The sequence below is a fragment of the Pangasianodon hypophthalmus genome, chromosome 12, assembly GCF_027358585.1.
Source record: "Pangasianodon hypophthalmus isolate fPanHyp1 chromosome 12, fPanHyp1.pri, whole genome shotgun sequence".
In the NCBI taxonomy this organism is placed as follows: Eukaryota; Metazoa; Chordata; class Actinopteri; order Siluriformes; family Pangasiidae; genus Pangasianodon; species Pangasianodon hypophthalmus.
Window position 1 is genome coordinate 24,668,596 of NC_069721.1, and position 14,951 is coordinate 24,683,546.

At 39.1% G+C, this 14,951-nt stretch overlaps 1 protein-coding gene across 5 annotated transcripts in view; it reads right to left on the reverse strand.

Moving 5' to 3' along the window:
• The window catches only part of si:zfos-911d5.4 (uncharacterized), a 44,075-nt gene extending 29,548 nt beyond the window's left edge, over window positions 1-14,527 (reverse strand). For 3 of the 5 annotated variants that reach the window (XR_008303072.1, XM_034309115.2, XM_053238847.1), the window contains exons 1-6: window positions 14,376-14,527; window positions 12,989-13,177; window positions 11,817-11,917; window positions 11,509-11,660; window positions 8,067-8,295; window positions 7,247-7,467 (exon numbers count right to left, since the gene is read on the reverse strand). Coding sequence is in view for 4 of the 5 variants with exons in the window: in XM_034309115.2 (XP_034165006.2) it covers window positions 7,247-7,467; window positions 8,067-8,295; window positions 11,509-11,660; window positions 11,817-11,917; window positions 12,989-13,158 (873 nt within the window). In the remaining variant the exon portion in view is untranslated. Of the gene's footprint in view, window positions 4,144-7,246; window positions 7,468-8,066; window positions 8,296-11,508; window positions 11,661-11,816; window positions 11,918-12,988; window positions 13,178-14,375 lie in introns of all 5 variants that reach the window. The other 2 variants (XM_053238848.1, XM_034309114.2) reach the window with 2 other exon arrangements.
• Between the last annotated feature and the right edge of the window lie 424 nt (window positions 14,528-14,951).

Genomic DNA, 14,951 nt, shown 5'->3' on the forward strand with positions numbered 1-14,951 from the left:
ATGATGGTCTCAGAGGAGTAAAATCTGTTCTGTTTCATGTTAAAGTCTGATCAAACATGTTAGCATGTGTGTTATCTGCTGCAAAGAGGCGCCACATGATGACATCATCAAAAAGTGCCAAATGAATACATGCACAGTCATCAGTCTGTTTCTCTCCAAGTCCGGGTCATACAGAGGTTAGACATGGACATGAGGAGCATGGCCTGCTGTTACATACTGACATATCTCTCTGCCTGTCTCTCTGTCTGTCTCTCTCTCTGTCTGTCTCTCTCTCTGTCTCTCTGTCTGTCTCTCCGTCTGTTATTCTTTTTTTTTGCCTGTATGTCTGTTGTTATTTCTGTCTGTCTGTCAGATTGATGTTCCGTCTTTTTGCCATTTTGTCATTTTCTGTTATTTTAGCTCTAACTGTGTGCTGTCTTTATGTTGTTTTTTTCTGTCTGTCTATCTGTCATTTTGTCTGTCTGTCTGTCCTTCTGTCATTTTGTCACTTTGTCTGTCCATCGTTTTGTCTTTCTGAAGTTCTGTCTTTTGGTTTGTCTGTCTGTCCAAATGTGTCTCTATTATTATTATTATTATTATTATTATTATTATTATACTGGAACCATCCATTATCATCCATCTGTCTGTTCATCTATCTATCTATCTATCTATCTATCTGTATTTGTCTGTATGTGTCATGGTAGCACCAAAGGGGCACAGAACTACACTACCCATCAGCCCCAGCATGTCACATGTCACAAATCACTCACACCTGTTTCCTGTTTCACCTTGATTAGCAACACTTTTTAAGCTCTAGTTTTTCAGAGTCTCACTTCTGTTGTAGTTGCTGTTTGTTGTTGTGTGTGCTGCAGTATTGCTTCTAGTCTGTATGATTTTTTTTTTTTTGGCTTTATATCTACAGTTCATGTCTGTGGTTCTTATTTTCATATTTTTGGTTGTTTGTTTGCACTTTACTTAATAAATTATCTGCACTTGCATCCACCTTCACCTCCTCTACCAATCTGTGACATTATATCAACCTGTGCTTTTATTTATCTGACTATCTTCAGTCAGTTTCATTATTTTTGGCACCCTTCATGAAAATGAGCCTATCTATCTATCTATCTATTATACTGGAGTGTAAAAGCTTCAGTAAATCTCAACTTGGCTCCAGATTGGCCTGTAAGGTGAGAGTCTCCCAAGACTCTGTGACCTTTGACCTCTCACAGTCTTTAGCCTTGACTTCACTCTGTCAACATGGCAGTAAGTATTGTTCTGTTTGACAGAGAGCAAATTAAACACCACTCTGAGCCCTCGTCTCGTCTCTCTCTCTCTCTCTCTCTCTCTCTCTCTGCTAATTCGTTATTCTCATATGGTCTGGTTTTTTTTTTTTTTTACTCTTACACTGAAAATCTGATATCGTACCTTTAAAATAAACCCTTTCCCCTAATATCATCTCTATTTTATCCCTTCACCAGACATTTATTTATTTGTGTTTTTTTACTCGCTTGCTGCAATCATTTGCTGATCCTCGCCGCTTTGCATGCGCAGTGTGCGTCTGGAGTATTTTACTTCATTAGCGAAATCAATTAATTGCCTTCCCGTTAAGCAAACTACCCAGAAAGCCCCGAAGCAGCCGCCTATTGAGGCAGCGAGGAGGCTCGAAAGGCTGCTTTTAGGCCTGGCATTTACATGCAATTATCTTCTTATACAATTAACTGGATTGGGCTAATGAGCATCTTGCAGGCAGCGAGCGGATTGTGGCCCTGAATGGCAGAGCTGAGTGAGTAATTGCCGGTTCGGCATGGCGATGTTAATGGGAACGATCTGAAAGGAGAAAAAAAAAAAAAGAAAGTCTGCATCGGAGAAGAGAGGCACTTAGCCGAGCGGGAGAAACAAATATTCAACAGTCAACAACACACAAATCGCTCAGGAAGGGAATGGTGGCCATGTTGGGATATCGTACAAAATAAAAACATAAATTAATAAATAAATAAATGGAAAAATTTTAAATGAATTTTAATGTAGTAGTAAAAAAAAAGCAAAACAAAAACCCTGAATTAAAATGCTAAGGTGCCAGAAAATATTCTCCTGTAGTTATAAAACAAACAAACAAATAATATAAAACTAATGAGACCTATAAATAAACACCAGTTTTTCAACTGAATTGCTGTGAGTATTTTATTGCACAGAAAATTCTCAATAAAACGAGCGCCCTGTGTTGCAAGAGCAAACTGGATCAAATTAAATGTAATAGAATTACGGTTCTTGGTTTCATCACCTAATTATCATATACTCTTACATACTGTCACATGATGCAGCCGATGGAGCAGAAGTTCTAGTGAATTTCAGACATGACCATTATCTGCCCAAACACGCAGGACTAGAACACGGATAAAAGTTTCTGATTCAGAGACAGATGACAGACTCGAGTCGAGTCGAGTCGGAGACAGGAGAGACCCTACACCAAATGTATACCGCTGACTCGCTATCTACAGCTTCGAGACAGCTTTGAATAGCTACAATACAGCGCAGCACAAAGCTCATATAATACACAACTCACTTACAGACTATACAGAGTGGGCGGGGCAAATCAGGGCGTGGTGAGGGTGGAGTCAAGGCGAGGTCAGTGTGATCTGCTTACACAGAGCTCACTAAATAAACACACTGAATGTATGGATGTGGTTTCAGACACTGTCTCAATAATAATAAAAAAAATTTAAAACTAATTTCACTTTAATCAAAACTAATTAATGACCACTAATTTCAGATCAGTGTGAAGCTAAAACATGACAAAAACTTTAGAAGAGATGCAATTTTTAATTTGTGATGGAAAACGTATTTATGTATTCTGAATTCAAGCTAAAGGTGTTTATCGCCTTTACTGTATAAGTATACTGGCCTGGGTATTTTAATTCAGTGTGTTGATTCTGGTGGCTTAGTGGTTAGCATGTTTGTCTCACACCACTGGGGTTGGGTGTTCGAGTCCTGTGTGTGTGTGTGTGTGTCCTGTGGTAGGATAAATGGTACAGAAAATGAATGGTGCAAATTCTTTGACTTACTTAGATTCATTGCTTTGACTCATTTTGATTCAGTGCATGATTCCTTTAAATCACTGCACTAAAAGATTTAAGTTATTGCCTTGATTCATTGTGATTCATTGCACTGACTCGTTTTACTATTTTGATTCAGTGCATTGATTTGTTTTGATTCAACGCATTGATTCATTTTGATTCATAGCTTTGACTCACTTGGTTTCAGTGCATGAATCATTTATATCATTGCATTAATTCATTTGAGTCATTGCCTCATATCAGTTTGGTTCTGTGCACTGATTTGTTTTGTTTCATCACATTTACATTTTGATTGATCTCATTTAAATCATTGCATGAATTTATTTTAAGTCATCGCACTGATTCATATTGATTCATTGTTTATATGTATTTTACTTCATTGCATTGACTGCTTTTGATTCATAGCTTTGACTCATTTTGTTTCAGTGCACGATTCAGTGACTTAAATCATTGCATTCATTCATTTGAGTCATTGCATTGATTCATAATGATAAATTGCTTATATGTATCTTACTTCGTTGCATTGACTCATTTTGATTTATTGCTGTGACTCGCTTTAATTCAGTGCATGAATTAATTTTGATTCAGATTAATTTTGACTTATTCTGATTTATTTTTGATTCAGTTTGATTTGATGCTTTGACTCATTTTGTTTCAGTGCCTCGATTCATTTTCAGTTTAAATTATTTTGATTCACTGCTTTGACACATATTAATTGTTGGATTTGACTCATTTTGATTCGGTCTAATCCTAAATCTGAAATCATTTAATTCATTTTGGATTAGTGCTTTGATTGGCTTTGATTGAATGATTTGTTTCATGTTAATTCAGCGTATCGATTCATTTTCATTCTTTGCACCGATTCATTTAGACTGATTGTAAGTGATTGCTCTGACTCATTTTGCTGTAGTGATGTGACTGATTTTGATGATGTTTTTATGAGTATATTTTAATTAAGAGCAGTGATCTCGCGGTGAGGCTACGCCACACAGCGCCTGGTCCTCAGCACGTTGTTCTGGGGCGGTGCAGGTGTGAACACAATGCAGGGCTTTTAACAGTTCCTCCTTTCATCACGTCCTCGCTCTTCACACTGAAATTGCGATACAAATACGCCATTCTGTAAACCAAGCCGTGTGCTTTTGTCCTGCACTCGCCACTCACTGCCTCATAAACACTCCTCTACCTCGCCCAAAAAGTTGACTGGTGTCATTTACTGACAGTGATTACAAAAGAGGCGATAATATAATAACTCTCTCTCTCTCTGTGTGTGTGTGTGTGTGTGTGTGTGTGTGTGTGTGTGTTTTGAGAGCCTTTAACGCGTCCGTCTCGATGCGTTTCACAAACTCGGGTCATTTAAAATGACGTAAAACTTCAATTAATGCTACAATGATGACCAGAGATTATTAAAAAAAGAGTAAACATTAGGATTTAGACACACACACACACACACACACACACACACACACAGTCAGTGATACTATAACTTGACTGCAGTGCCATCTGTTGGTGAATATGAGATAAAAAATGGATGCTGAGTAACAAATAAATCACTTTAAACACTGTGTACATTCTCCATCCTCTTTATTTGTTTGTTTGTTTGTTTATTTGTTTAATTTAGATTTGCAAAAGTCCACAATGTAAAATGTTAGCCCAAAGGTATCTCATGTTCCACGTCTGAAGTTCCCTTGTCTCACTATATCCTACATCTCTCTCTCTCTTTCTCTCCTTTGTCTCACTGTCTCTGCCCCTTTATCTCTCTCTCTCTGTCTCATTTTATCTATTTCTCTCTCAGTTTATCTCTCTATCTGTCTCTCTCTCGCTGTCTTATTCTATCTCTCTGTCTCTCTGTCTGTTTCTCTCACTATCTCGCATTATCTCGCTATATCTCTCACTGTCTCACTTTTATATATATCTCTCTGTTTCTCTGTCTCGCTCACTTTCCGAGTGCACTCCCACACTTTATCTGCCTTTCTCGTCATCTCTCTCCCTCACTGTATTTCTTTCTCTCTCTCTCTCTCTCTCTCGCTTTTTAACTGTCTTACTTTATCTGTCTCTCTCTCTCACTGTCTCACTTTATCTCTCACTTTTTATCTGAGTCTCTCTCGCTTTATCTGTCTCTCTCTCTCTCTCTCTCTCTCTCACTTTATCTCTCACTCTTTATCTGAGTCTTGCTCTCTCTTTATCTCTCTCTCTCCTCATCTCTCTTTCTTTATCTCTCTCTCTTTATCTGTCTCTCTCTCTCTCGCTTTTTAACTGTCTTACTTTATCTGTCTCTCTCTCTCTCACTGTCTCACTTTATCTCTCACTCTTTATCTGAGTCTCTCTCGCTTTATCTGTCTCTCTCTCAGTTTCTGTGTCTCTCTCTTTCTCTCTCCATTACCCGTCTTACTTTATCTCTCTCTCTCTCTCTCTCTCACTTTATCTGTCCTTCTCTCTTTCTCTCTCCATTACCCGTCTTACTTTATCTCTCTCTCTCTCTCTCTCTCTCTCACTTTATCTGTCCTTCTCTCTTTATCTCTCTCTGCTTATCTCTGTCTCACTCTCACTACCTCCCGGCCTTTATAAGTCTCTCTCTCTCTCTCTCTCTCTCTCTCTCTCTCTCCCTCTCCCCGGGTGTTCAGTGTGTAATGTATGTAGTTGTGTCTCGTTTTTTAGCAGCAGGCCTGCGGTGTTGTTATTGATTTCTGTAAACAGGACTGTAATGAATGGTCTGTGTGTTTCTGCTGCACACCACCTCTCTGTTATTTACTCACTCACTCCCTCTGTGTGTGTGTGTGTGTGTGTGTGTGTGTGTGTGAGAGAGAGAGAGACACTCTGTTAATGTCGGGATGATGAAAGCACTAACATTATGACACTGTATCCATATTCGCTCCTGGCCGAAAGGGAAAATGCTCCTTTTTTTTTTTTTTTTTTTTAACAAAATGTGAGCTTTATTCTTTTTTTTTTAAAAAAATAGAGGTAAGGGATCTGCGCTCAGTGAGGTCACTGAAGATGTAGTCCTGTCACTGTATTCGTTTATATCTGTGTGTATATGTGTGTGTTTGCAAAAGATTGCAAATTACAAGAAGAAGAAGAAGAAATAAAATTTGTAAAATCAATCAATCAATTAATTAATTAAATGCACAAACAAATAAATAAGTGATCTGAAAACACAGACCAGAAATCCATAAAGAAGCAAACAAATGCCATAAATCAGTATAAATAAATAGGAAAATTAGATTTGCTTTATATCTCTGTATCCATATAATTTACGTGTGTGTGTACTCTAACCTGTGGTGTGTGTGTGTGTGTGTGTATACTCTAACCTGTGGCGTGTGTGTGTGCTCAAACCTGTGTTGTTTGAGTGTGTGTGTACTCTAAATTATTGTGTGTGTGTATACTATATCCCGTGGTGTGTGTGTGTGTGTGTGTGTGTGTGTGTGTGCTCTAAACTGTGGTGTGTGTGTGTTCTAACCTGTGGTGTGTGTGTGTAGTCTAACTTGTTGTGTGTGTGTGTGTGTGTGTGTGTGTATACTCTAACTTGTTGTGTGTGTGTGTGTGTGTATACTCTAACCTGTTGTGTGAGTGTGTGTGTATACTCTAAACTGTTGTGTGTGTGTGTGTGTGTGTGTGTATACTCTAACCTGTTGTGCTGTTGTGTGAGTGTGTGTGTATACTCTAAACTGTTGTGTGTGTGTGTGTGTGTGTGTGTGTGTATACTCTAACCTGTTGTGCTGTTGTGTGTGTGTGTATACTCTAACCTGTGTGTGTATGTGCTCAAACTTGTGTTGTTTGAGTGTGTGTACTCTAACCCGTGGTATGTGTTTGTGTGTGTGTGTGTGTGCTCTAAACTGTGGGATGTGTGTGTGTGTGTGTGTGTGTGTGTATACTCTAACTTGTTGTGTGTGTGTGTGTGTATACTCTAAACTGTTGTGTGTGTGTGTGTGTGTGTGTGTATACTCTAACCTGTTGTGCTGTTGTGTGTGTGTGTGTGTATACTCTAACCTGTTGTGCTGTTGTGTGTGTGTGTATACTCTAACCTGTGTGTGTATGTGCTCAAACTTGTGTTGTTTGAGTGTGTGTACTCTAACCCGTGGTATGTGTTTGTGTGTGTGTGTGTGTGTGCTCTAAACTGTGGGATGTGTGTGTGTGTGTGTGTGTGTGTGTATACTCTAACCTGTGGGGTGTGTGTGTGTGTGTGTGTGTACTCTAACCTGCGGTGTGTGTCCCAGCAGAGCCCACAGTGTGTCAGTACTTAGGCTCCGCCCCCTGCTGAATTCCAGCAGGTGTGTTTCCTGTCTGTCGAGGGCGAGGTGCTGGCAACCCTGAAAATCGCCCTTGAGCTCGGCGCCGCTGCTCAGCTGCACCACGTCCCACGTCCCCAACCGTCCCAGCACGTCTCGCACCGCCCCCAACTGCCTGAATGACAGGTGACCTGGCCAATCAGAATCAGAGAAACGTCAAACGAAGTCCTCATAAATGAAGCACATCAAGTGTTCTGCTACGTTTAAATACACCTGTGTGTTCACTGTGCTAGCGGTCAGTGCTAAGTATAACAACAGTGTCATTTTAGCCAAATGGAGTCTTTTCTTAGCAATTAATCAACACATCTGAGGTAAAAGTTGATGTTCCGGATGGTTCTGTGTCGTTTCCACTGTCACTGTATCTTTACATGATCTGTATGAAAGACTGCACGTGCTAGCTAGAAATAATTAGCCAGCTTACACTCAATACCTAGCTACAATTCAATAGCAGTCAATGCTAAGTGTAACAACAGTGTCATTTTAGTCACATGGCGTCTTTTCTTAGCAAGTTATCAACACATCTGAGGTAAATGTTGATGTTCCGGATGGTTCTGTGACATTTCCACTCTCACTCTGTCTTTACTTTGTCTGTATAAAAGACTTTTATAAAGCTAAATCATTAGCCTTAGTCATTAGCTACTTTTCCCTCAGAGTCCATATTTTCCAGTTGCCTAGCAACAGTGCTCTCATGACATAATGTAGATTTATATAAGACGTGTGACTCTCTGACCTGAGATCCACGAGGGTGTGATGGCGTCTGTAATCCAGGTGATGTAACCCTCCCTGAGTGAGCGCAGAAACATCTCCATGTCACCGTGAGAGACCAGCTCCTTCCTCTTCCTCAGCTCTTCGTCCAGGTGACAGTGTGGTGAGAGGAAGAGGATTCTGGGTAAAAAGAGCGTAGGCTTGATGTTCACGCCGCACCGCTGCATGTAGCTGCACAGGTCCCTGGCCTTAATCTGGCAAAACACACAACTTTTATACTCATCAAAATGAGACAACCTACTAAACACAAGTTAAAAAAGTACAAAAGTACAGTTTTACCCTGATTTAAGCACACGGTTGTGTTAGCCGCCGATGCTACATGTAATTACAGTCTCAGTTCAGTCTTTTCTTAGCAATTTAGCAACACTTCTGAGGTAAATGTTGACAATCTGGATGGTTTTGTTTAATTACCACTATCACTATTTCTTTACTTTATCTTCTTAAGAAAAAACTACATGCTAGCTAGTAAAATAGCCTTAATAATTAACTAGCTTACTCTCAGCGTCCATACATCTCAGTTGCCTAGCAACAGCGCCCTCATGATTCAAGCACATTGGCTCTTCTATGCTCAAACGCAGTTGTTCTCCATGTTAGCAGTCGATGCTAAGTGTAACTACAATGTTGTTATAGTTTACAAAGTCTTTTCTTTGCAATTTAACAACAAATCTGAGGTAAATGTTGATATTCTGGATGGTTCTGTCTCATTTGCACTTTCACTGTGTCTTTACACAATCTTTACAAAAGACTACACAAGCTACATGCTAGCTCGCAAAGTCATAGCCTGGATAATTCGCTAGCTCACTCTCAGCGTCCATAGAGTTGCCTAGCAACAGTGTCTTCATGATTCAAGCACATTGGGGGTTTCACGTTCACATGCAGTTAGCAGTTGATGCTAATCGTTCAGTATTTTCTTAGTAATCTGAGGTAATTGTTGATATTCCTGACAGCTCTGTATTGTTTCCACTGTCACTGCACCTTCACACTGTCTGTATGAAAGACTTTAACCAGCTAATTCATTAGCCTCCGTCAGTAGCTAGTGTATACTCAGTGGCCATACTTCCCAGTTGCCTAGCAACAGTGCTGTTACAACGTTAACCACTTGAACAGCAGGGGTATTGTGTGTTCAGTATCTACTACAGGGTTGATTCAAGACATCCTGGTCAACATGCACATCACTTAGAATAGTTATATAAATTTATTTAGTTTAGTGTCAACCTGGTTAAGTGACATTGTGTTGTATTTAAATGGCAGTTAATTATAAATTAATTAATGCTTTATAATTTTAAAAGCAAAATATCAAAGGAGCAGTGAAATTACCTTCTGGAACGCTAACTAAAATCTAAAGGGTCATTTTTGGCCATTTTTGGGTGCATTGTTAAAACCTCTATCATGACTGGTTGGAAATGAGTCCTGAAACAAATATAGTACTATATAAATATAGTAATAATAATAATAATGTTTCGAGGTGTAGCAAGTGTGTACTCGTGGTGTATAGCTTGCTCACAAATCATGTACTTTTATTATATAAATTATATAAAGTTGGGGTCACAGGTTTATATACACCTTGCAGAGTCTTCAATATGTTAATAATTAAAAAAATATAAGAAGGATAATAAAAATTGCATTTTTGAATTTACGCAGATCATCCTATTCAAAAGTTTACACCCCTCTGGCGCTTAATGTATCTTGTTGTCTTCTTGAGCATCAGTGAATGTTTGCGCTTTTTGTAATAGTCGTGTTCGAGTCCCTCAGCTGTCCTCAGTGTGAAAAGATGGATCTCAGCATCATATAGCTGCTGCTGGAAAGGAGTCAGATATGCAGAAGATGCTGGAAAAGCAGAGAAGGTGCAGGAGCTGGAGGATTTTACTGAAGAACAGTGTGCAGTTTAACTGCTCAGGACAAACAAGAGACTCATGAACAACGATCACAAAACATAAAAACAGTCGCTGATCATCAGGAAACACACACAGTATTAAGAATCGAGTGTATGGAAACCTCTGAACTGGTTCATGTGTGTAAATTCAGTTATTATTGTGTCTTGTGGACTAGATGTAAACATCTGCTGTGTGAAATCGCTTATTCAGGGCAGAACTAAATAAAAAACAAAATGCAATTTTTATGATCACTCTTTTTTTTTTAATTATTAACATTTTGCAGATCCTGCAAGGCGTATTTAAACTTGTGACAACAAATATATATATATATATATATTGTATAAGTGAACCAATCACTGTTCTGCGACTGAGTCAAACCCCACTGTCCGTTTCTCAGAAAGCAGTCGAACCATAAACACGCCCTGGTCTAACCTCACCAGGAGTGTGTGTGAGAGGCCCTTATGGAAAACCGCCATCATCATCATCATCATCATCATCATGTCAGCCTCAACCACACCAGCACGGTGCTCGTCATTGACCCTGTTTCAATTTGTTGCACTTTGCATTTGTTCTATAATTGCTACTCTACATACAGAGGCAGGAGAGGTTTATAACTCTATGGATATTAAAGTTTCCAAGTGCCGTAGTTCAGTGCAGCACTTCACAACCGCTTCAAAAGGAACTGAACTGGCTGGGTGTGAGAGATAGATAGAGTTTTCTCATAAACATAAACAAAAACTACACAAACTGTACTTTTACTTATTTACAAAAGAGAAAATCAGCCTCAAAAGAGTGTGAGAATGTGATAATATGTTTATTGGCGTTTATTTTCGGCTTTGGAGTGACGAATGAGGTTTGAAGGAAGGAGGTGGAATCAAACAGTGATCACTGACTCCTGAACGAATCCTGAATGAATCCTGAATGAATCATTTGTATGGACTGACTCTTTATTGAATCGGACAAACCAGCTCACGAGTAAACAAAACCTAATAATAAACAAATTAATAAATGTATTGGTATTTAACAAAGACTTATAATTGTTAATACGGTGAAGCTTTCTATAAGAAAACATTTATTTAACATTTATGGAAGGAGTCTCCAGTGTCAGTGTCTTTGTAACAGTCAGAGGTAAAGCTTTCAGGACAGACGAGTTTACATTTTGTAACATGACGCTGTGTTTTTTTAATCTTATTAACTTTTAGAGAGAAGAAAGAGAGGATGGTGAGGGAATGACTGTTTATAGCTACTATAACGTAAGTGACAACAGGAACAAACTTATTTCATGGATGTTTCAGGACATTGAATGTAACAACAGATTAAAAAATGTATGATGTGTTATTCTTTATAATGTTAATTATGTAACTGCTGGCAAATTGCTGTTTTATATGAGGAATAAAACACTTCAGGATGTGCTGTGGTAGGAAAATAATCAACGTCAGTGTTGTAACAGTAACTCCTGTCGTTGATTATTTCTCTATAACAGCATGAGACTGAGTGTTTTATTCATTAGCTCTCAGATGTGTGAGGTGTTACCGTGATGGCCTGCAGGGGGTCGGGGATCTGCTGGATGGACGTGTTAGTGAAGTTCTGCTCCTCCTCTTTCACCTGGATGTGCCACGTGTCGGGACTGGGAGCAGAAACCACGCCCTTCCATGGCTTTACGTCCATACAGTACACACCGGCACCTGTACACACATCATGTGCTCACTAAAAAGCCCAGTTAAGAGCTTCTGGGTTTTCACATCATCTCCGCTATATGTGTGTGTACAGTGGAGAAATGAACAAGCTTTTCAGGATGACAGTACAATAAACGAGCTATAAACACATTTTCAGAGGGAGACCTGTGAGGATGATGAGGCTGATCTCCTGTCGTGATGTCTGAAACTGATTTGGGATACGCAGGTTACAGAACATGTCTTCTTTCTTCAGCCCACTGAGCCTCCTGGAATTTACAGAAACATATATTAGATAAATAATACCTCCTAATAAAGGAGGCGTGGCCTCTGTGTTTCTCATTCATAAGGAAGGAGGCGTGGCCTCTGTGTTTCACATTCATAAGGAAGGAGGCGTGGCCTCTGTGTTTCTCAGTCCTAATAAAGAAGGTGTGACCTCTGTGTCTCGGTCCTAATAAAGGAGGCGTGGCCTCTGTGTTTCTCAGTCCTATTCAAGGAGGTGTGACCTCTGTGTCTCTGTCCTAATAAAGGAGGCGTGGCCTCTGTGTTTCTCAGTCCTAATCAAGGAGGTGTGACCTCTGTGTCTCTGTCGTGATAAAGGAGGCGTGGCCTCTGTGTGTCTCAGTCCTAATGGAGGAGGTGTGGCCTCTGTGTCTCAGTCCTAATAAAGGAGGCGTGGCCTCTGTGTGTCTCAGTTGTAATAAAGGAGGCGTGGCCTCTGTGTCTCTGTCCTAATAAAGGAGGCGTGGCCTCTGTGTTTCTCAGTCCTAATGGAGGAGGTATGGCCTCTGTGTTTCTCAGTCGTGATAAAGGAGGCGTGGCCTCTGTGTTTCTCAGTCCTAATGGAGGAGGCGTGGCCTCTGTGTTTCTCAGTCCTAATGGAGGAGGCGTGGCCTCTGTGTTTCTCAGTCGTGATAAAGGCGGCGTGGCCTTTAAGTCTCAGTCAGTGAAGGATACATGGCTTCTGTCTCAGTCCTAATAAAGGAGGCGTGGCCTTTAAGTCTCAGTCAGTGAAGGATACATGGCTTCTGTCTCAGTCCTAATAAAGGAGGCGTGGCCTTTAAGTCTCAGTCAGTGAAGGATACATGGCTTCTGTCTCAGTCCTAATAAAGGAGGCGTGGCCTCCTTTTATAGGTCTTTTATAGGTCTCAGTCAGTGATAATATGCTATTTTTGTGCCTCTGGTGCAGCTGCTGTAATAAATCGACGTGACTGGACTCATGCTTTAATCCTGAAGATGTTTCTTCATTAAACTTCATCAGTGCATCAGCTAAATGAAGAGGATTATAACACACATTACTAAACAACTTAAAGATGAAACCCTTTTACAGATGTACTGACCGCACATGTTGCAGAAATTCTTGTAAGGTAGGAATCTTCTCCTCTTTGTTTTTTGCCAGCTCCAGACCAGCAGGAGAAGCTGATCGGCTGCTGCTCTTTACGGAGCCGCTGGGTTCTCCAGGCCCCGAGGAGAGGTACATGTGGGCCAGTCGACTCCCGAGCCCAAACATTCTCACACAGTTAACCCACCTGACACATGACACACAAAATCATTTCAAATATATTCTAAAACCAGCATGGTAGGTATTGTAGGTATGTGTAAGATGCACAGTTTATTCACTACATAGCGCACTATTCTGAGAAGATTTATAATGTTTAGAATGAGAAATGTCATGAAATCCCACAATGCATCACAACAGGGTACCGTCCTAAACATGAACCATAAAGAAAGAGAGAATATCCAAAATTCACTGTGCTGTTTAATGAGGAAGATGAGGCCTACGCCTACTGTAGGGAACAGGGAGTAGAAGGCGCCATTTTACACAACACATTAATTAGAAATATAAATGTAGTAAAAAAATTGAAATTAATTTTTCTTTTTTTTTTTACACAAATCTTTGAGAAAAATATTCTAAAAAATAATAATATTTATTATATTATTAGTTAATATTTTTAAATAATTTAATTGTATTAAATAATAATTATTAACCATATATTTTAAATATTACGTTAAATATATTTTAATTAGTAACTGATATTACATTATTTTATTAAATAATATTTATTAGCCATTTCATTTTCAAATATCTATACAAAGGTTACGTCCAGGAATGTTCTCACTTATTCTCGTACCTGTAATCTGAGATTACATCTAATCTGGAGATATTTATAGAAGTATGAAAAATAAAAAAATATTTTCTATGATTCATTTCCAATAGTTCCAGCACAGCAGTGTGTAAAAAAAGTTTTAAAAAGTTACAAGAGAAAAATAAAATAAAAAACATGTACAATATTGAGAGTATGCGAATGTACTTGTTAAGAAAAATAAATATTACATTTAGACCTGTGGCAGGGTGATATAATACTGATTATTACATATTTAAATAATGTTGATAAGAATTAAAAAAAAAAAAAAAGAAATGAAATAAAGGCATAATGGAAAAATATAGAACAATAATAAAAACAAACATGAGAAAGATGGTAGGAAAGAAAGCTAAATAAATAGATAGATAGAGAGACAGACAGATAGATAGATAGATAGATAGACAGATAGATAGATAGATAGATAGATAGATTATTTTGATCACAGCTAGTCAGAATCATCAGCTCAACTCAAATCTTTTCACTCTGTGATCATTTTAAATTCAAATAGAAGTGACTGTATACAAACACATCACACACACACACACACACACACACACACACACACACACTGTAAGCTTCTTACCAGAGAATAAAAGGGTGTAGAATCAGTAAAAGTCTCAGTGCAGTGTGTGAAAGCTCTGTGACATGTGATTAGTGAAACTGGATCCCTGCAGGAGATTTCACAACACACTGCTCTTTCCCGCAACATGTAAACAACGAACCGCGTGGAGCGCCGTGACGTCACTCCTGTAGTGCGCCCAGCTTTCTGTGGGGTTGCCAGATTGAGCGGAACTACGCTTTATTCGTTTCACTTTTCTCCGTGTTATTGGTATTATATTATTTTACACCTTCTTTCTGTTTCCTGAAACAGATCCTTGGACAGCTGTAGCTTACCCTAAACACTGTTCAACAGCTGTAACTCTGTCTAAACAACCTTAACAACGGGTTAGAAGCTGAAAACCTTAACAAAAAACACATTAAAAAGAGGGTCACATAGCTGTAGCCTAACAAAAACCACCTTAAACAGAAGGTTAGATAGCTGTAGTCTAGCAAAAACCACCTTAAACAGAAGGTTAGATAGCTGTAGTCTAGCAAAAACCACCTTAAACAGAAGGTTAGATAGCTGTAGTCTAGCAAAAACCACCTTAAACAGAGGATT